Below are 21,371 nucleotides of genomic sequence, written 5' to 3' on the forward strand. Positions count from 1 at the left end.
AGAAACAAAATCTTGTCATTTGCAATGACATGGATGTAACTAGAGGATAGTATGCTGAGTGAAATAAGTCAATCAGAGAAAGACAATTACCATATGATCTCTCTGAATCAAGGAATTTGAGGGGTAGGGCTGGGGGGTGGGGGGTTATGGAGAGGGTGGCTGGGTGATGGACACTGGGGAGGGTATGTGCTATGGTGAGTGCTGTGAGATGTGTAAGCCTGATGACTCACAAACCTGTACCCCTGGAGCAAATAATATATGTTAATAAAAAAAAATAAAAATAAAAAAATAATCCAGACACTTAAATGATCCACCAGATGGCAGACTGGTAACCAAAGCTAGTGTTATCCTCTCCAGACAAGTTTGGAACCGGGATTATGTAGGACGCTGTGGGGTGTTTTGTTTTGTTTTGTTTTAAAGATTTTATGTATTTATCCAAGAGAGAGAGACAGGGATCAGAAGCAGGCAGAGTGGTAAGCAGAGGGAGAGGGAGAAGCAAGCTCCACACCGAGCTGGGAGCCCGGTACGGGGTTCCATCCCAGGACCTTGGGATAATGACCCCAGCTGAAGGCAGACGCTTAATCAACTGAGCCACCCAGGTGCCCCCAGGATGCTGTTTTAATAAGGGAAAGTAAAATTGTTCATACTTGTGGACTTATGTGAATCCCCCCACACACACACCTTTAGTCCTAGCATAAAAATCTGAGTTGCCCTTTGTTAAGCACCTACTGGTGACCAGGCTAGCAGCCATGCAGAGGATGGATATTATAGATGCAGGAACCTTGGCTCAAAGTTGGATCCTGCTCAAGGCCTCACAGCTGGCAAGTGACAGAACTGTCACTTGTCACTCTGCCGTGTTTACAGAGTTCCCAGACTGTTGGTCATGCAAACATTCCAGGAAAGAGCAAAACAGCCATTAAGCTTGGGGCTCTTCAAAAAACTTTTCCACAATGTTTCCTTCACTTTCAGTTCACAGAAGGTGCCTTACTGGATGGGCTTTACTGGAAGACTCAGCCCAGCAACAGAACGGAAGCTGACAACCGAAGCTTCATCTACTACGAGAACCTCCTGCTAGGGGTGCCACGTATCCGGCAACTCAAAGTCAGAAATGGGTCCTGTTCTATCCCCCAGGACTTGAGAGATGAAATTAAAGAGTGCTATGATGTCTACTCTGTCAGTAGTGAAGACAGGGCTCCTTTCGGTCCAAGAAATGGAACTGCGTAAGTATCAGTGCCCTGGCTTCTCATTCACTCCTTTGTTCATTCATTCATCCTCTAACCCCTTAACTGAGGAGAATGTGCTTTAAGTGAGTCTTCAGTGCTTAGACTTAAGACCATGGCCAAATTGGCCTTTGGTTTCTCAGGTTTTTTCTACTTTTTACCCCCTTTGGCTCCTGCATACGTATTTTTCAAAAGGCTAAATTGTTGACCATATGGCCCCCAAGAAGGCAGCTACCTGGGCCTTTGGAGGTTTCTTTGAAGATGCCTGAATCCTTTTTTTCTAGATCCGGGGATGACATTCACTGGGTTGTTACTGAGAACTGGTCTGGTGTGGAAATTCTCATGTTACTAGCATTTGCAAATACATTTTGGTTCAAAGTTACAGGTATTTAAAGTGTATAATAAGCTTGTGAGGCAGTTTTGTGTCTGGTTGAAAGCCTGTCCCCTCAAATGTGTGGATTCTGATTTTGAGTAGGTATTGTTCCTGTGCATATTGGCACGGATTTTGGATGTTCTTTCGTAACCACACCTATAACATCTTGTGTATTAAGGGAGGATAGTCATTATTTTTAGAATTACTGCAGTTATTATAAAGAAATAAGAAGAATGCTCAAGCTGTCCCAAGGTGGACCTCTTAGGGTCATTGCCCCTGGGGGAATCACTATGGTTAGAATTATCTTCTACACTTTACTAATTAATTCTGTCAGTTCATCTAGATCCCTCTCTTGAACTGAGACAGCCAGACCCCAGATTTGTTCATAGACAGTGGGGCAGCCAGCCTTCCTGTGATCAGATTTCTTTGTCTGTCATCCAGTGGATATCTTATTCAGGACCAGAGTCCCTAAGGAACACACTAAGTAAAGGTCAGAAGATTCAGCATAAAGGGATCAAATCATCCCAAAATATGTTTTGTCCAGGTTTAATATTTTACTTATTTCATATCATTAATAAGAGAAGTAGATGCAGCCACTTACCAGATGCTATTTAAGAAGGGATTTCATGCATTGTCTCATCTGCTTTCACAAAACAACCTGAAATACGTGTCATCTCTATGTTGTTGGTGAAAAAACTGAGGCTAACTTACCCAAAACGTCACAGCTCACAAACGGAACCATGCTGGGATTTAACCAGCCTGACTCCAAAACCCGTGATTCTTCCACTAAACCACATTGCTCCTTCCATAGCAATTACACTGTTGAGGTGTCTCTTGGTCTCCCTCAGCTCCTCGTCAGTATTCAGGCTTCGGGACCACGGGGACTATATTCCATTCGCTGCTGTATTCTTACAGCCTTGACCGCTGGCTGGTGTCTAACACTGCTCCGTAAATACCCACCGGGGCATAGATGGGTGCGTGATTTCCACTACAGGATGGACCGCCGTGGATCCAGACCACCCCTTGATTCTGCCCTATTCTCAAGTTACTCCCATTTCTCCTTCCGTTCAACTCCACAAGCGTCTGGAAAGAGTAGCCTTTACTTGCCACTTCCATTCCCTTACCACTGATTCACTCCTTAAAGCTTAAAATTTGTGCTTCTGACATCTCTCTTGGAAGCCACCAGTGGATTTGTTGAATTTGCCAACCCAATGAAGAATTCTTTTCTTTTTTTAGAGATTATTTATTTATTTATTAGAGACACAGCAAGAGCAGGAACACAAGCAGTGGAAGTGGGGGAGGGAAAGCAGGCTTTCCCCTGAGCAGGGAGCCGGATGGGACCCTGGGATCATGACCTGAGCCAAAGGCAGATGCTTAATGACTGAGCCACCCCGGCGCCCCCCAGTGACCAGTTCTTGATCTTCACCCCATCCAACCTCTGCAGAACTCGGCCATGTTGATTGCTCGTTTTTTTGACTTCTGAGTGTGACACTAAACTTGGGGTTCCCTTCATTCTGTAATGCCCCTCTTAACTCTCCCACTTCTCTCTTATTCCCGGGTTCTGTATTCAGATCTCTAGATTTGCTTTCTTCACATTCTTGCCCTTGGCATTCCAGTGACTTCCTCTCTCATGCCTGTTTGATAATTTATTGTTTCTTCAACAAGTATACAGAGTGTTAACATGTGCCAGCATTTTCTCAGTGAAGTCTCCCTCTTCTAGAAACACCCTTGGTGCTGGCTGGGGTAACAAAGCAGCAGGAAACAAAACAGAAACAAATTCCCCGTCTTTACAGAGCTTATGTTCTAGTGACAGGAAACAAAAGCCAAATCTATATCCTACCTTTGTCCTACCAGCTCCTTTGCGTTATCCAAAAAGAGAATCTCCATTTTTTCAGATGTCCCTTCTCCCTCGCTCCAGCTTCCAAGTCAGAGGCCACGTTCTGCTGACAGTCTGTCCATCCTTCCTGTCCATCATCCTGTCCTCCTCTCATTGCTCTGGCTCAGGCCTCATCGGCTCCTCTGAGTAGTTGCAGCCACTGCTAACTGAGCTGTGTCAGTGTGCAGGACCACTCCCAGGCTCAGGGGAGCACCGGAAGGATTCGCAGTGTTCGTCATCCAGTCATGTTCATGGCTAGCTTCAACGCAATGAAAGGATAAAAGCAAAAGCAGCAGAGGGTCCAGGCACATGGGGGAAGGTTTGGAGGAAACAACACGCAGGCTTCCAGAAGCCCTCTCCCAGCGGAGTCACATAGGACACGCCGAATTCCTCCAGGAACAAGCTGTGACAACATGTATGAACTGTTGTGTGTCAGAGAGGCTCATTAGAGACTTGGTGCCCGAGGTAGTCTCCGGCTGCTGGTCACATAGGCGGCCACTGCCTGGCAGAATGCCAGACTCCCAGAAGGCAGGCAGTCGTTGGGCATAAGCCACTGTGTTTGTGCTGATGGTCTAGGCACAATCACTCTTCCTAGTCACTTAATGTTTTTGTTTTTGTTTGTTTGTTTGTTTTAAGATTTTAGTTATTTGAGAGCACACACCTGTGAGCCGGTTGGGGTGGGGTGGGGGGATGGGGCAGAGGAGAGGGAGAAGCAGCTGGCCAGACAAGTTGGTCAGATAAGTTTCGTATCCGCGTAGGGAGCCTTTTATCAAGTTGCAGATGCCAGCCAAGGTGCAGCCTTGCCAGCGGGCCTTCCTAAGGAAAAGCGGTCTTAGACCTGCTGTGGCCACTTTTTTTCGACATGTGAGCCTCCTGTTCTCACCACTCCAGTCTTTCCTGCTGCCACCAGAGGAACTCTGTTCTGTGCCTCTCAGAAACCTTCCCTCCGTAACCCCTTCCCCCACAGTCTGATCACTGTCTACCTTTCAGCCTTCTTCCTTCATGTATGTGAGCCGACCTCAGCTACTAGCCGGGTGCCTTGTACTCCCCCCCTCCCTCCACCTCTCCCAATCCCCTACTCCCTGCCTCAGGCTTGAAAACACCCTTCCCATCCACTGGTGCCTGCCTGAATTCTGTTTACCTTTCACAGCCCAGGTCCACTGCAGCTTCTTCCAAAAGCTTTCTCTGATGCACCTTCCCTGTCACTGGATGCCTGGACAAGAACAGCTTTCCTCTGATTTGCCTGAGAAATTTCCCTTTCTTCTCTTGGACATCATCCATCTACCTTGTATTTGAATTTTTTCATGTCTTTTCTCTCCCCGCTTCCTATAAATGAGCTGGAATGGAACTTGGTTCATCTTTATATCCTCATTAATGCCAGAGAGGCATCTGGTTCCCAAGAAAGCCTCTGCCAATACTTGTGGATTAAATTCCCAAATGCCCTGGAAAGCTTGGGTGGCTCAGTTGGTTAGTGTCAAACTCCTGATTTCAGCTCCAGTCATGATCTCAAGGTCCTGAGATCGAGCTGCATGTTGGAATCTGCACTGGTCCTAGAGCCTGGTTAAGAATTTCTCTCTGTCTCCCCCCACTCCTTCTGCTCCCCACCACTCTCTCTCCCCCTCTCAAGTTATTTAGTTAATTAATTAATTCCCAAATGCCCTGTGGAGTCTTGTTTGGTTCAGTTGCCATTAGTGGTACTTGATGAACTTGTCTGCAATTTTCTCTGAGAGCCTAGAGTCATCTAGCTCCTAAGTATAGTTACCCACATAGACTGAGTGCTAATAGCACAGATTCTAGAGACTCTGGCTTGGTGTGGGATCCTGACAATAACCTCAGAAGCTGTGAGATTGAGTGGACCTCACTAAGCTTCAGAGCCCTCATTCCTAAAATGGAGATAATAAGTGTATGAGAGTTAAATAAAAAACACAAAGCCCCCCACCGAGCATGTTACCCAACTTGATAAGACTTAACTTGATTTATTACATACTCAGTTATGCGGGAAACCAGCTGTCTTTGTAATTGCCTTAAGTGTTCCACTGATTGTTTTGTTTCCCTTTTGTCTTTTAATTAGTTGGATCTACACAAGTGAAAAAGACTTGAATGGGAGTAGCCACTGGGGAATGATTGCAACCTATAGCGGAGCTGGCTATTACCTGGATTTGTCAAGAACAAGAGAGGAGACAGCGGCTCAGATTGCCAGCCTCAAGAAAAACGGCTGGCTGGACCGAGGAACCAGGGCCACTTTTATTGATTTTTCGGTATACAACGCCAACATTAATCTGTTCTGTGTCATCAGGTGTGTACCAAGGGCACTGATCCCTCCCATGTCTGTGTACTTGTAGGTACATCCCAGTCCTGAGAGAGACCAGGAAACCATTGCTGCTTTTGGCTAAAAGAGAATGCCGAGGGTCAGAGCCAATAGCAAGTGAAGGGGGAAACCAAAGGCTTACTGGGATAAATATATTTGGTGCAAGTGAGTTAGGATCCTAGAATATTATGAGTTGGGAAGAAACGTAAGTCTGGTCCAAGTTCATCCCAAAGCTGAAACTTTCCCAGAAAAAGCACCGTGTTTTGTAACTATTCTTACTTGTTGTAAGATGATGGGTGCTCTATGCTCCTTTACCACGACCTCTGGCCATCAAACCTCCACTCCTTTCCAAGTTTCCCACTCCCAGATGATACTGTTTAAGAACACAAGCACAGCCGTCAGGGGCTATGCCTGGGTTCAGGAGATTACCCAGGTATCTGCTTACACACAAGATTCACCAAAGGCACATAAAGTTCCTTCTCAGATCCTGTGACATTGCCATCCTGATCACTCTGGTTAGCAATGAGAAAACTGACAAAAATCCTGTGGACTTGTCTGGAGCCTTGTGTTCATTTATTTACTTATTTGGCAAACATTTATTGGACCCTTAGTATGTGCGAGGCACAGTTCTCAGCTCTGGGGACACCGCAGTGAACAAAGTAAAGATCCCTCGTCTTCCAGAGCTTGTGCTCAACCAGGAGGAGATGGATACTAGACAATAAGCAAAAGAAACGAATTAATAAAGTGGTATATTAGAAGGTATATGTAATAAGGTAATATAAAAAAGGAAAAAAGTAGAACAGGTCCAGAGGGATCCAGAGTTCATCCCCCTTGACTCCTCCTGGTGAACGTGTCAGCAACACCCAGACGTAGCTGGCATGAATTTCTTGCACATATCTTTACCAACCAAAAAGAAGTATAAATTCTCATACTTGCCTTATTTTGTGATTATTTTTGAGGCTAAACGCAAGTCAGCTTTACATGGCCAGTTGGATTTTTCCAGACCATGTATTTAACAACTTTTGAAGGAAATAGTATCATCATAAGTCAAATAAGAGTTATTACTAGAAGTGAATGAAAACCGATTGCAATTATTATTGAACTTTTCTTCGTGATTTCAGTCTGAATAGAAAGAGGATAAAAACAGGCACTCAACTGTGATTGACATTTCAGGGAATTTCTGTAGAAGGCCCTGAGTATGTCTTCCATGTCTTCCCCATACTTTACAAGTGAATATCGTCAAGGCGATTATTTCATTTCTCGATGCTGCTATGTTTCTGGAGGGGCTGACAGACACAGGGCCAGAGCAGGACAGAGAGAGGACTTGGCGCACAGAGGCTACTTTCTGCCCTTCCTTGACCAATTCTAATTTGCCCTTGTCTCTGCCTGGACCTGATTATTGCTCATGCTTGGGTCCTAGACACTCGGGCTCCAGGTGCGGCTACCAGTCCTGCAGAGAGAGAGAAGGTCTTTTGAAAGTCTTAAAGTGAAGGAGCTAGGTAGTCTATTTCTAGTTTGATAGGGAAGCTGTACCATTAAATGAATCATTTAACTTTCTCACTGTGACACCTCCAAAATGGGAATTTGTCAAGAAACATCCTCACTTCAACTATACTAAAACACTAAACATCAGTGCCATCAGAATGAATGTAAAATATGTTACTGTTTCAGACTGTCAGACGTTTGCTGAACACCTATTAACTATAAGGCTCTGGGAAGGGTAAGAAGAATATCCCCTAGGACAAATCATTCAGTGCTAGTTAGGTGATACCAAATGAATGTAATAGAAACACATACACATACACATACATACATGTACATCCACACACACATGTACACATCCACACACAAACACATATCCTGCTTCTCAATAGGCCATACACATTTGAATGCATGAGTTAGATTTCTTATGTTCTTCATTGCCTAGTTGAATTACTTGCATTTAACAGAAGTCCTAGAAAGGCTTGTTTGTTGATTAGCTTCTACATTAAGGAAAAAAAAAACCTATAGAGCATTTTGAGCAGTATAAATACCAGAAAAGTAAAGGCGAGAGTGAGAAAGAATAATCTCTTTAGGAGGATTTGGGAAGCCTTGTTCCCTTTGGGGGCACAGAATTGTACAAGTGTGTAGTTACTAGCTGTGATAAAAAATATTCTGCCACCAGCCTGGGGTGACTTGTAGTTACAGTTTGAATCCCGTATGAGTGCAGGGACAGACTAGACAGCTGTCCCTTCCTGGCTGCGTCCATGTTGTTGTTGTTACTGTTTTAATTGTTCTTATTGCAACGCAGGTTATTGGTTGAATTCCCAGCAACAGGCGGTGTGATTCCATCTTGGCAATTTCAGCCTGTAAAGCTGACCCGATATGTCACAACTTTTGATTTCTTCCTGGCAGCCTGTGAGATTATCTTTTGTTTTTTTATCCTTTACTATGTGGTGGAAGAGATCTTGGAAATTCGCATTCACAAGCTACACTATTTCAGGAGTTTCTGGAATTGTCTGGATGTTGTGATCGTTGTGGTAGGTTTGAGAACACCACCGAATTCCCTCCTCTGTTATAAAAACATGTTAATTAGAGTCCTTGATGTATCTCCTCAGTACTGTGGATCCTGATATTCCTGAAGGAGAATCTGAACGTTTTGCTCTGCTGTTTCAATTTCAGTGTTACTAATTATTTTTGCGTTTTGCACAAGAGTAACCCTTCTGAATATAGAAGCAGAGAATTGTTTACGTTAAGTTGTCAGTTAGCCACACTAATAACAAGAATAACTTAGTGGGGGACCTGGCTGGCTCAGTTGGAAGTGCATGTGACTCTTGACCTCAGGGTCATGAGTTTGAGTTCCATGTTGGATGCAGAGATTACTTAAAAATTAATGAACTAATTATTTTTTTTAAAAAATGAGAGATCCATATGTGCTGATACAGCAGGAGTTCTAAGACATTAAAAGAAAGAAGAAGAACTTAGAAATTCATATTTGTCTTTGGCATGCCATGGGAGACAGGGAGAAAAGAATGTTTTGTTTATTCTTTTTTTGTTATTGTTAATGATATTTTTTTCCAACTACTAGCAAAAATCATTTTGTATGTTTCTGCACATGTGTAAAGTTATAGTAAGAAGAAACATCTTGAAGATATTTGGGGTGGCAGAGAACGCCTCCCTGCAGTTTGAAATTTCCCGCAAATAGTCCAGTGTACAAAATACCAGTGAGGGACCATCAGGGTTTTCTGTATCAGGTACAAGAAATCAGAAGGCAATGAGGAGAGAGCCGAGACTAGGACACCTTGTAGATCTGCTATCTGCCCTTGACTTTATTATAACATCTTACACTTGTTCAACATGGTTTGCCTTCCGCATCATCCTCGTCACTTTCTTCCAGGGTCCCCACTGCAGACATGCATTTTTGCCAATCTTTCTCCCTTGACCAAGAACGCATAATCTTTTGCTGAGTCCTCTTACACACTGAAGCACATAAGGACATGCTTAATTGTCACATGCCTCAAAGTCCATCCTCCCCACTGTCCGCTGACAGAGATGCCCCCCGAAGTCTCAATAAGGGGTGCATTACCCTATCAGGTTTCTGTCTTCTGTCACCCTACTTCTTGGCCATTACTCTTCTCCTGCCCCTAACAACCAAAAATTCATCTGGGCTTTGTGAAGCGTTTACATCAAGCCATTATCAAATCATCACTAGAATTAGCTGGCAAAATATAGAAAATGTGTTCTGAAATATATTATTGAGATGTTTTAAATATAGGAAAATGTTACTTACATGTGAGTAAAAGAATGCTCAAGACATTGAAGAGAACTATACAGATCTGTACTGCGTGACGATAACATTAACTGGAGCAATAATTTAATAGTAATTGCTAATGCTTTAGAAATGGTGTGTGTCAGACACAGTTCCAAGTGCTTTTCATATCCAGATGTACACTGAGTTCTCAGAGTAACCTTAGCCACTCTGCCATTGCCTTTCAAGCTACATGCCTATGTAATTCAGAAAGAGCTTTTACTTAAAGTAAAAGTTCCTATAGAATATCGGGGAGAACCCATTTGGCCCGGATGCATTCCGAAGGGCGTCCCTTCTCTCATGATGGCTGTGTAACATCACGCCGTTCCTGGAGGTAAACTCTTCATCCCCAAATTCTCAGTATATTAATAACTGTAACAAAGCAATTTCACCATTTAGGGAGGCAAAGAAGGCAAGGATACTGGAAGTAATTTTTCAGAATATTTCTGTACTGCATGATGGAAGAGTGTGGGTCCATACACATGAAAATTATTCTAGAAGACAATTAACGTTCGGAACTCTAACTGCCTTTTTAGTTTATATGGATGTATTTATAGTTAAGTCATTGAGAATAATGGTGAAAAGGTGAGTGTGAGTGTGATATTATGCTAATTAATGGCAGGTTTGTTTGGGTTTTAGCCAAATACCTTCAATATCAGCAAAAGAATAGTCAGTCGGTGGCCATCCGCCTTTTCGATTATGTACCTATCAGTGAAAACTTTAATAACACACCCTAATGTATTCCATTTATTCATAAACTGTGTTTGTGTGTGTGTGCGTGTGTGTGTGGTATAATAGGTACATTTGTGAAAACACACACAACATAGAATTTGAAAGATTGGATTCAAAAAATACAAATAGAACTCTTAACACTTTCTTTCTACTTGGATAGAAGTTTTCATATTTTCTTTTCACACCCTAGGGAATAGCCTTGTACCCACTTCAGAGAAAATAGCTGTTGATATCATGGAATTTGAGGGTAGTTTTTTGGCTCAGTTTTGCAAGTATTTCTTTGAAAACTTGCTTTATTGTTCTATTGTTCTTTTTTCTTTCTTTCTTTTTTTTTTTTTTAACTCTCTGTACTGCCAAGACAACAATTCAGACAGTGTGCTTTTATAAAGAATAAGGAAAGGCTACTGGAATCCTCCTTCTCCTTTGAAACATTCAGACCCAGCAGAAATAAGGGCACGTCTTCTGCTCACCCTCCAAAATAAGCCCTATGCACAGGACCTTCAATCCCATGAAAAAAGCAAAGGCATTTTTATCAGGCTAAGGCACACCTGAAACTTGAAAATTAATTCTACCCTAAATATAAATATAACATCTTGGAATCACTTTGAAATCATTTTCCCTGTTACCCTTTTGTTTCTTTTTTTTTTAATAATTTTTAAAAATTTTATATAAACATTTAATGTATTATTAAATTATTACCCCTGTACCCCAGGGGTACAGGTCTGTGAATCTCCAGGTTTACACACTTCACAGCACTCACCATAGGACATACCCTCCCCAATGTCTACAACCCCTTCACCCTCTCCCTACTCCCCCCCACAACCCTCATCCTTTTGTTTCTTTAACAAAGGCTCTGAAATCTCTGGACTTACTTTAGTCAACTTATTTAACCTAAACAGTCTTTCTATCAGAGTTACTGATAAAAAGAAGACTATTAAGGAGTCTAAAAATCAGGGCCCCTTGTGGCTCAGTTGGTTGAGTGTCTGCCTTTGGCTCAGGTTATGATCTCAGAGTTCAGGAATCCAGCCCTGTATAGATCTGCTATCTGCTCAGCAAAGTTCCTGCTCTCTCTCTCCATCTCAACTTGTGCTTTTTGTCATTTGCTCTGTCTCGGTCTCAAATAAATAAAAATCTTTAAAAAAAAAAAAAAAGGTCTAAACTCAAATTGTTTTGTTGATTGGTAGGCTCAGGGGTGAAAATGATTAATTCATTTATTCAACAAATATTTTCTGAGTGTGTACTATGTGCCTGGCATTGTTCTAGGCATTAGGGATATAGGACTGAACAAAACAACCCAAACCTCTGCCCTTAGGAAGCTTACATTAAGGAAGGGAAGTTCTTTGGTAGATGGGGATGGAGAATCCCAAAGAAAACTCAGGAGGACATAACTCAAGTGCTTACAGAATCTCTTTCCCTCATCTCTTTTCTCTCATTCTCTATTTTGATGATGAATTTTGTAGGAAATTCAGTGTGTTGATAAGATATTAATGTTGTTTAAATGACTACATCTTGGGTACAAGGCAGTTGTCCCTCGTGAGAGTTGGATAAAGGGTTATTGTTGTTGAAGTCAGTCAACCCTTCCCCTCTCAACTAAGTTAACATAACAAAATATTTTCGGTGTATTCCAGAGAACCCCAAATATTCCCACCACCAGCACAGAAATCCAAGATTTGCTCTGGGGATCCTTCACAGAAAAAGAAAAGGTGGTGAGGTTGGCTTTTTTCAGCTGTGGTTGGTAGCCAGGCAGGTCTTTGCTATGATAACCACCCGGAGCCATGATTTGGACAGCCATCTCCAGAAGGACTAGTGAAGTGACCTTTGACCATCATGCATGAGGAGAGAAAGGGAATGAACAGCAAAGGTCTCAGCACCTGTGACAGCCCACCTGCTGTGGCTTCAGGCCCCACAGGAGGCCCAGGTTGCGATGGTGAACCTCTAACAGTTTCCACATCTACACATTAATCCAGTGGCAATGGATGGGAGTAGGGCCCAATGTTCTCCTGAGATGTGGTTTTAGAACCCAGAACTAAAGCCAATGTGAAAAGTTGCATGGTCATAAATTAAGGGAGAGAAGTGAGCAGGAGGGAAACCCTTGGCTCACATATATTCCCACAGTAAATCTTGAGTTCTCTCACACCCATCATCCCCACCATCTTTCAAGACCAAGGATCTTTCCTCTTAAGGGCCTCTTTCGATATGTCTTATTTCACCCTTCACCTTATGTAGTGTGATGTCGGTTCCTTCCTAGGTCTTTGTGTTACTTATTTTTGCATGTGTGCCTCGTCTTGAACCAGAGCATGAGTTTCTTGAGAACAGCTTGTGCATCTTACTTCTTACTTACTTATATCTTAGCCTTGGCACTGTACTGTGTACGTAGGTACTCATATTTGTTGAATAGTGGAAAGAATGTATGGCTGGTGGTTGAAAACAAACAAAAACAAAGCAAGATGAGGCTGAGAAAGCAGAAGGGTGGAAAGTGATTTGGATGAGGGTGGCAGAAAAAAAAACAAGGCATTCCTGTTTGATTTTGTAATAGAGCAACATATCGTGTGTGTGTGTGTGTGTGTGTGTGTGCACACGCACATAGGTGCACACACGTACACGTGCACTCACTGGATTTCTCTTCCTAGCTAAGGGAATGTAAGTGGTTTATTGTTATACCTGTTTTGGGCCGTGGTCAACACCTGTCACTTGTATGAGTGATTTGGATAAGTAGATGGGTGAACCCTAGGACTAATACATGGGTGAGGAAAAATAGTTGTTTGAAGGTAAGTTACATGTTTCTAAAACACTGTAATGATACATAAATCTTCTGTTTTCCAGCTGTCAATGGTAGCTATAGGAATTAAGATACATAGAGCATCAAATGTGGAGGTGCTGCTACAGTTTCTAGAAGATCAAAATACTTTCCCCAACTTTGAGCATCCGGCATACTGGCAAATACAGTTCAACAATATAGCTGCTGTCATCGTGTTTTTTGTCTGGATTAAGGTAATTTACAAATTTCATGTCCTGGATTTTTGATAATGTTTTTCTCTTCTTTTTACTAACAAGAGTTAACACAAAATGCTGGAGGACCTGAATTTGCTTTTGTGGCCAAATTCGGACAGCCAGCTGTAGCCGCTTCATATCTTACAAGTAAACTAGCAGAATCCATGTCATCCTTCCTCTCATTGTGAATGACCTGGCCTGCTATCTTGCAAGACCTGTCCCTGCAGGTTTGTTTAACAGATGTGGTTAAGAGCCCTTCTCAAGGTCATCTTGGCCTGGGGCCCTAGGCTACACTAACACAGGGACTGGTCTGAGTTTCACCTGATGTGGTGTGACCAAGAGAAGGAAAAGAAACTAAGAATGAGGAATGCAGATGGGAAGGGAGGGGAAGATGCAATGGAAATGGTCTACAGTGGGGTAAAAGAGGGGTCACCCTCTTTCCCGGGTGGAGGCCATACGGAAGTTTTACCTAGAATTGAGGTTGGGACAGATACATACTCTTCCAAGTAGTACCTTAATTACTTGTTTCCTTCTTTCTTGAAACGTAATGTGCATTTCCATGTATGTGAAAGGTTAGGGCATCTCATATGCAAATGAGCCTCAGTGCTGGATATGCAGGAAATTTTAGTAATAACGAGGCATCTGCCAGCATGTCACCTGTGAAGATCTAGGATTCTGCTATCTAGGCAGCGGCTACGAGCCACAATTGGCTCTTAAATTGAAATTTTAATTAGTAAAAATCACATACCATTAAACATTCAGTTCCTGTGGCACTCTAGCCACATTTTAAGATCTCAGCGTCTGTATGTGGCTGATGGCTACTATACTGGACGGTGGAAATAAAGAACATTTCCATCGTGACAGAAAGTTTTATTAAACAGCACTGTTTTAGAAGCTACTCACCAACAGTTACTTTTCCCACTGAATTGGTATTCACACCTGGAAGGCCTGCGGTTTATCAGAGGGTGCAGGCCTCATCCTCTATCTCTCGTGCTGTTTATTTAGGTACATTCTTATTCGGGAAAAACCACCGCTCGCACACCAAACCTTTAGTACAAAATAGTAATAATCAAGTCCAATAGGAATTAAGTAATGTGATTGCAACAACCCTCAAAAAATGTTTCTTGTGGCCCGAATCAATGTATAAGAGCTCTTTACGTAAAATTCTAGAGATTTCCTTCCAATTTGTGCCTCAGGCTAAGAATTTTACTTAGTGCTTTGCTTGTAACTGTTCTGCTTCCGAAACTTGAAGAACCATTAAAGTTGTTTAGGGCAGGGCCTGTGACTAGACTTCTAACGTATCCCCCTAATGGTCTTCCCTCAGGACTTCGCGCTAGAGTTCCTGAGGTTGTCAGGCCTCTGGGCTGTGATCAGCAACCTGAACAGCCATCCTTAGTGAACAGAAATGTTCACTGTGGGGGTGCCTGGGTGGCTCAGTGGCTCAGTGACAAAGCCTCTGCCTTCAGCCCGGGTCATGATCCCAGGGTAGTGGGATCAAGCCCCGCATCAGGCTCTCTGCTCAGCAGGGAGCCTGCTTCTTCCTGCCTCTCTGCCTACTTGTGATCTCTCTCTGTCAAATAAATAAATAAAATCTTTAAAAAAAAAAAAAAGAAAGAAAGAAATGTTCACTGTGGCTTTGGCATCAAACAGAGCTGGGTTCTACTGCTAGCTCTGAGTCCTTGCTGCCTCCTAGAGACAGGATACCAGTATTTCAATGTCATTGCAAAGATTTGAGTCAGTATACATAGCCCTTCCCATAATGTCTGGCACGTAGTCACTAAACAATGAATGATAGTTAATAACATGCAGTAAGTATTTCCTGGAGGAGGTTTTTGTTTTTCTTTACTAACTTTCTTTTTGAGGATTTTTTTCGTCTTTAATTTTAATCTTTCTTAGGGGAGGGTTCCCCAGTCCTCTTAATTATTATTTGAACCTGTTTCTACTTGCCACCATCATGTCAAATGTTAGCAACATCAGGGCAGGCCTTTTTTCTGTCCTCTGCTGTTCCCAGCTCTAAGAACAGTGCCTGGCACATGGTAGGCACTCAACAAATACTTTTTGAACGAATAAATAGAAACTGCTGGGTTTGGGAGGGCGGGGGAAGCAAGTCAAAAAAGCGCTCTCTCATCCAAAAATATTGTTGTAAAATAACATAACATAAAACTGATCACGTCAGTGGCATTAATTACATTCACAGTGTTGTCCAACCGTCACCATATACATTTCCAGAACTTATTCATCATCCCAACTGAACTCTGTATCCAGTGAACACTAATTCCAAACTCCCCCCTCACCCCAGGCCCTGGTCACCTCGTCTGTCTCTACGAATTTCCGTATTCTAGCTACTCCGTGTTAGTGTAGTCATACAATAGTTGGGTTTTTTGTGTGTGTCTGGCTTATTTCACTTAGCATAGTGTTTTCAGGGTTCATTCATGTTGTGGCCTATATCAAAATTTCATTCCTTGGTAGGGGTGGATAACATTCCATTGTGCATATCTACCACATTTTGTTTACCTATTCATCTATTGATACCTTCTCTCTGTTACAGCTCTTCAAATTCATCAACTTTAACAGGACAATGAGTCAGCTCTCCACAACCATGTCTCGGTGTGCCAAAGACCTCTTTGGCTTTGCAATTATGTTCTTCATTATTTTCTTAGCATATGCTCAGTTGGCCTACCTCGTCTTTGGAACTCAGGTTGATGACTTCAGTACTTTCCAAGAGTGTATGTAAGTATATATGAAATTAAAAAGAAAAATTTAATCAGAGATGTTACTGTGTTCTGAAGTTTAAAGAAATCTTCATGGGTGCTATTTAATCAACAAGTATTTTAAAATAGTTATTTAAAAATAAGAATTTATTATCTTTCCCGGATGCAATGGCCCACCCATGCAGAGATGGCAGTGCATAATGCCAAAAAGCTTCAGAGAGCAGCTCTAAAGTAATAAGACATAGTAGAACAGCAATGGTGAACCAGTACTGTTACAAAGACGGAGGGCTTCTCAGCACCGAGTGCAGATGGCAGCTTTTAAGAGACATTTGCCTATATTTTCATTCTTACTCAATGTGGTTGCCATATGTTTTAAATTTGGAGATTTTTTTCTAAGAAAAAAATAGTATTTCTAATATTCTAAGAGCAATTCAAATCGGTACAGGAATTTTCAGTCATCCAGAGTTCTCAAATATGATATGAAGACTAAATAAATAAATAACATTATTAGATTTACATACCATTTAGAAAGGAGTTAGTTAGGAAAGAAGAGGATTATGGTAATAGAAGTTAATAGGGCTTTGTACTGGAGGACAGCTAATTAATGTCACAGTTTGATGGATGTCAGGAACGGAAATGATTTTGCTGATTAAGACCCAGAATTGGCAACCCATGGCCACTCAGTACCACTTTGAGTACATGTGGGGATATTGGATCTTTGAATGCACACAATTTTGGTTGTCCTTCAAGTCTTCTTTTAAAGAGGTATTAAATTCAGAACCAGGGTAACTGTTGTGAAGTTTAGAGTTACCATGTTTTAGCCAGATTATGTGTTAAGTTCTTATAGCTGATTGCTTTGTGTCACCTAATAATAATATTATTATTTTCCTTTTAATTAAATGGAAATAACATATTTAGCATGAAAGCATATTATTTTTATTCCAGAGGCTTCAATTGGTCATATAAGTAGCAGGAGTTTTCCAAAGGGATTGACAATTTTCTATTATTTGGCAGCTATCTATACATATATATCTATACATATATATCTATCTATATATAAAAGGTCCAAAAGTGTCAGATCATCTTTAAGGAAAGTTACGTCAATGCTGGCCATTCTTTGTTTTTGTATTGTGCTGTTTTGTTTTGTTTTGTTTTTATAGTTTCACTCAATTCCGTATCATTTTGGGTGATATCAACTTCGCAGAGATTGAGGAAGCTAATCGAGTTTTGGGACCAATTTATTTCACTACATTTGTGTTCTTTATGTTCTTCATTCTTTTGGTATGTACACTTTTGTTTATAATGAGGTGATTTTAACTTCATAAATCACCATCGTAAAATCACCATCTTCCTTTTTCTGTCACTCTCTAGGGTCCTTACCATTTTTTTTAAAAGACCCAGGAATAACTGTAGAAGACATTTTTTTATTTTACTTCCCATTGATTCAGGTTTAAGTCGTCACCAAATACCTTTTCCATGGTCTTTCATTCATCTACATATAAGTGTCTGTTTAGTGTAAAAAAAAATAAGATTACATGCAAATTTATAAAGTCACTTAAAATAGTGCTTTGCCGAAAAAGTAGAATGCTTACACGTGTATGTGCTTTTTTTTCTTTTTTTTTTTTAAGATTTCTATTTATTTGACAGATGACAAGTGCAGAGAGGCAGGCAGAGGGAGAGGGGAAAACAGGTTCCCCGATGAGCAGAAAGCCTGATGTGGGGCTCAATCCCAGGACCCTGGGGTCATGACCTGAGCTGAAGGCAGAGGCTTTAACCGGCTAAGCCACCCAGGGGCCCCTGCTTTTTTAAAACACAGATGTCAGCACTTTCGTGATCACTTGCTAGCATGACTTTCATTCATCTTTTTCCTCTTTTCTAAAAAGAAAAAAGGAACTGACAAAGCAAGCTAGATCCAGGATGTCAAGAGTAATATTCGAGTGAATTATTGTTTGTAAAGGTTAAGATATTTTTGTTTTAACTTAATAATATTTAGCACATCCTGGGGCCCCTGGGTGCCTAAGTGGGTTAAGCCTCTGCCTTTGGCTCAGGTCATGATCTCAGGGTCCTGGAATGGAGCACTGCATTGGGCTCTCTGCTCAGCAGGGAGCCTCTTCCCCCTCTCTCTCTGATTGCTGTTCTGCCTACTTGTGATCTCTCTGTCAGGTAAATAAATAAAATCTTTTTTAAAAAAAATAGGGTGCCTGGGTGGCTCAGTGGGTTAAAGCCTCTGCCTTCGGCTCAGGTCATGATCTCAGGTCCTGGGATTGAGCCCTGCATCAGGCTCTCTGCTCAGCAGGGAGCTTACTTCCCTTCCTCTCTCTCTGCCTGCCTCTCTGCCTGTCAAATAAATAAATAAAATCTTAAAAAAAAATAATATTAACACATCTAGAGACTGCCTGCAAAGAACATTCAGATTTTAAATTTAAAGCTAAATGTAGGGACACTTCGGTGGTTCAGTTGGTTAAACAACTGACTCTTTGATTTTAGCTCAGGTCATGATCTCAGGATTGTAAGATTGAGCCCTGTGTCAGGCTCCACACTCAGTACATACTTGAGATTCTCTCTCTCCCACCCACCCCCAGCTCTTGCTCTTTCTCTAAATAAATAAATAAAAATCTTTAAAAATTAGAAAATACAAAATAAAACTAAATCTAACAATGAGTAGAAATTGCTTTAAAAGTTACTTTCAAAAATAATTTTTCATTCTCTTGATTTTGTACAAATTAACATTTTTAACACTTTGACCCTAAGTTAATTAAGAGTTTTTAGGAGGCATTTTGTTCTTCATCTTAACATTTACACATTCATTTGTCTACCAAAAAATTACCAAGAAATTATTCAAGTAAGTTAGCTTAATCTAGGCAGTGGGTATTTTTCATCTAAACACTAATACTTAAGACTTTCCTGGGGCGCCTGGGTAGCTCAGTGGATTAAAACCTCTGCCTTCGGCTCCAGTCATGATCCCAGAGTCCTGGGATGGAGCCCCACATGGGGCTCTCTGCTCTGCGGGGAGCCTGCTTCCCTCTCTCTCTTTGCCTGCCTCTCTGCCTACTTGTGATCTCTGTTAAATAAATAAATAAAATCTTTTAAAAAAATACTTAAGTCTTTCCTTACATCAGTCATCATTGTAAGAAAACAACGAAATTGTCTCCATTTTCAATAGATTTTATAAGATGCTTTGTGTAAAGTTCAGTAATTCAGTGTACTATCCCCAAAGTTGTTCCAAGAATTTAGTGGTTTTGTATATGGTTAAGCACTATTTATAGACTGAGTATCAGAACTACTTTAGTAGGATGGAAAGAGTCAGGAATATCAAATAAGTCCATTTGTATCTTATATGTATGTATCATTAGTTTTATTGAGTTTTTTTAAAGGATTTATTTATTTATTTTAGAGAGGGGAGAGAACATGAGCAAGGGGAGAGGCAGAGGGCGAGAGAGAGACTCTCAAGCAGACTCCTTGCCGATCGCAGAGTCCGACGCAGGGCTCCGTCTCATGACCCTGAGATCATGACCTGAGCTGAAACCCAGAGTCAGATGCTCAACTGACTGAGCTACCCAGGTGCCCCCATATCATTAGTTTTAAAGTGAAACCTCTCTAGTTTCTTTTTCCAGTCATATGTTAAGGGAAACATAGAGGGAACAGTTAGCCTTTTTCAGTTCTAACACTGGTAGCACTTTCGATTCTGGAACTCCTGAATCCCTGAATCTCTACTAAGAAAACAAAAACCAGGAACTGAGAGCTCCACCATAGACCCTCTAGTTAACTGCAGGTCGCCTAAGTTTTCTTTGTGTGTCTGTCTGCTGCATGAGAGACGGACCTGTAGCAATTCAAAATGGTCAGATGTGGACTTGTCTGAAGGTGGTTTTTTGCCCTAAAACTGGTCATTTCATCAAATCCATCAATAGAACATGAAAAGAAGCTTTTAGCTTCTGTCTTTATACTAAAGTAATTTTTCGTGCTATTGCAAAAAAGGAAATGGTCTCCCTGCACCCCACAGAGAGAGAGGAAGATGCTACTGTCAATTCACATTTTTCTTTAAAGAAATGACAAGCCAAGTGCAGAGTTGGCCATTTGTCTGAGATGACTGCAAGGTGTTAGTTTATTGCCCAGACTCTATTTTTTTATTGTTTTATTTATTTATTTACTTATTTATTTCATGATTTTATTTATTTATATATAGAGAGAGAGAGAGAAAGAATGCAAATGAGTTGGAGGAGGGGCAGAGGGAGAGAGAATTCCAAGCAGGCTCCACACAGAGCCCAATCACTCTTAAGATCATGACCTGAGCCAAAATTAAGAGTCTCAGATGCTTAATTGACTGAGCTACCCAGGTGGCCCTGCCCTGGCTTTGAAAGAAGCCACTGTGATGTGAGCTGGTCCAATGGAAGCAAAAGTCCGTCATCACTAGGGAAGGCCTTCTGATTACATATCAAGCAAACCTTCTGAGACAGAATGGAAAGAAGGAGGGGGAACTTCTCTACCCACATCCTCAATAGCCTTTCTCAGCCACGTTTAATTTTTTTAAATCTCTTCAGAGAACCCACACTTTAATCCTATAACTAAGATATTTACAGGTGTTAGCTACCAGCCATTTGGAAACTTAAAAAGAGAACACTAATTGCCTGGGTTGGGAGGAAAAATGTGGGAGATGTTACTCTGACTGCCTTTGGAATTGAGCATTAAGCCAGGAACTTATGTGCATTTTATATTTTATTCTCATTTTTGCTACAGGATCTTAAATAGTATTCCTCCTTTGTTTGTAGCAATTTAGTAGCACACTAAAATAATAGAGCTCTCTTTCATTCATTCCCCATTTAATAAGTATTTACTGAGCCACTCCACTGTATTCCAGGGAGGGTGCTAGGTACTGGGGGTGCGGTGGTAAGGAAAGTAAGAGACCAGCCCTGCCCTCAGGGAGATTCCACAAACTTGTGGAGACAACAGACCTAGTCAAATACATAACTCTGGGGGCACCTGGGTGGCTCAATCAGTTAAGTGTCTGCCTTTGGCTTAGGTCCTGATCCCAGGGTCCTAGGATGGAGCCTTGTGTCAGGCAGGTTCTGCTCATCCCTCTCCTCCTCACTCATGCTTTCTCTCTCTGTCTGTCTCTCAAATAAATAAAAATCTTTAAAAAAAATAACTATAGTCACAAACCATATCAGTATGCCAGAAAGAGGAGTAAAGAAAGAATGTATTAAAGAAGGAACTGATCGGTTGGGTGTGGTGTTTCAAAAAAAAAAAAAAAAAAAACTGTGGGAAACAGGTGTTGGAAATATAAACCATTATCTTGGGGAGGGGAAACTTAGGAAAAATGAACTAACCATTATTGAATAATAACAACTATAAATTATGTAGCACTTATCACGTGTG

General features: G+C 41.4%; 1 protein-coding gene across 1 annotated transcript in view; it reads left to right on the forward strand.

The window, feature by feature from the left end:
• The window catches only part of PKD2 (polycystin 2, transient receptor potential cation channel), a 62,501-nt gene that overhangs the window by 27,622 nt on the left and 13,508 nt on the right, over positions 1-21,371 (forward strand). The window contains exons 4-9 of the mRNA XM_059375648.1: positions 970-1,220; positions 5,541-5,765; positions 8,068-8,296; positions 13,120-13,287; positions 15,836-16,017; positions 17,159-17,279. Coding sequence (XP_059231631.1) covers positions 970-1,220; positions 5,541-5,765; positions 8,068-8,296; positions 13,120-13,287; positions 15,836-16,017; positions 17,159-17,279 — 1,176 coding nt within the window. The remainder of the gene's footprint in view (positions 1-969; positions 1,221-5,540; positions 5,766-8,067; positions 8,297-13,119; positions 13,288-15,835; positions 16,018-17,158; positions 17,280-21,371) is intronic.

This window comes from Mustela nigripes, chromosome 1 (genome assembly GCF_022355385.1).
Source record: "Mustela nigripes isolate SB6536 chromosome 1, MUSNIG.SB6536, whole genome shotgun sequence".
Lineage (NCBI taxonomy): Eukaryota > Metazoa > Chordata > Mammalia > Carnivora > Mustelidae > Mustela > Mustela nigripes.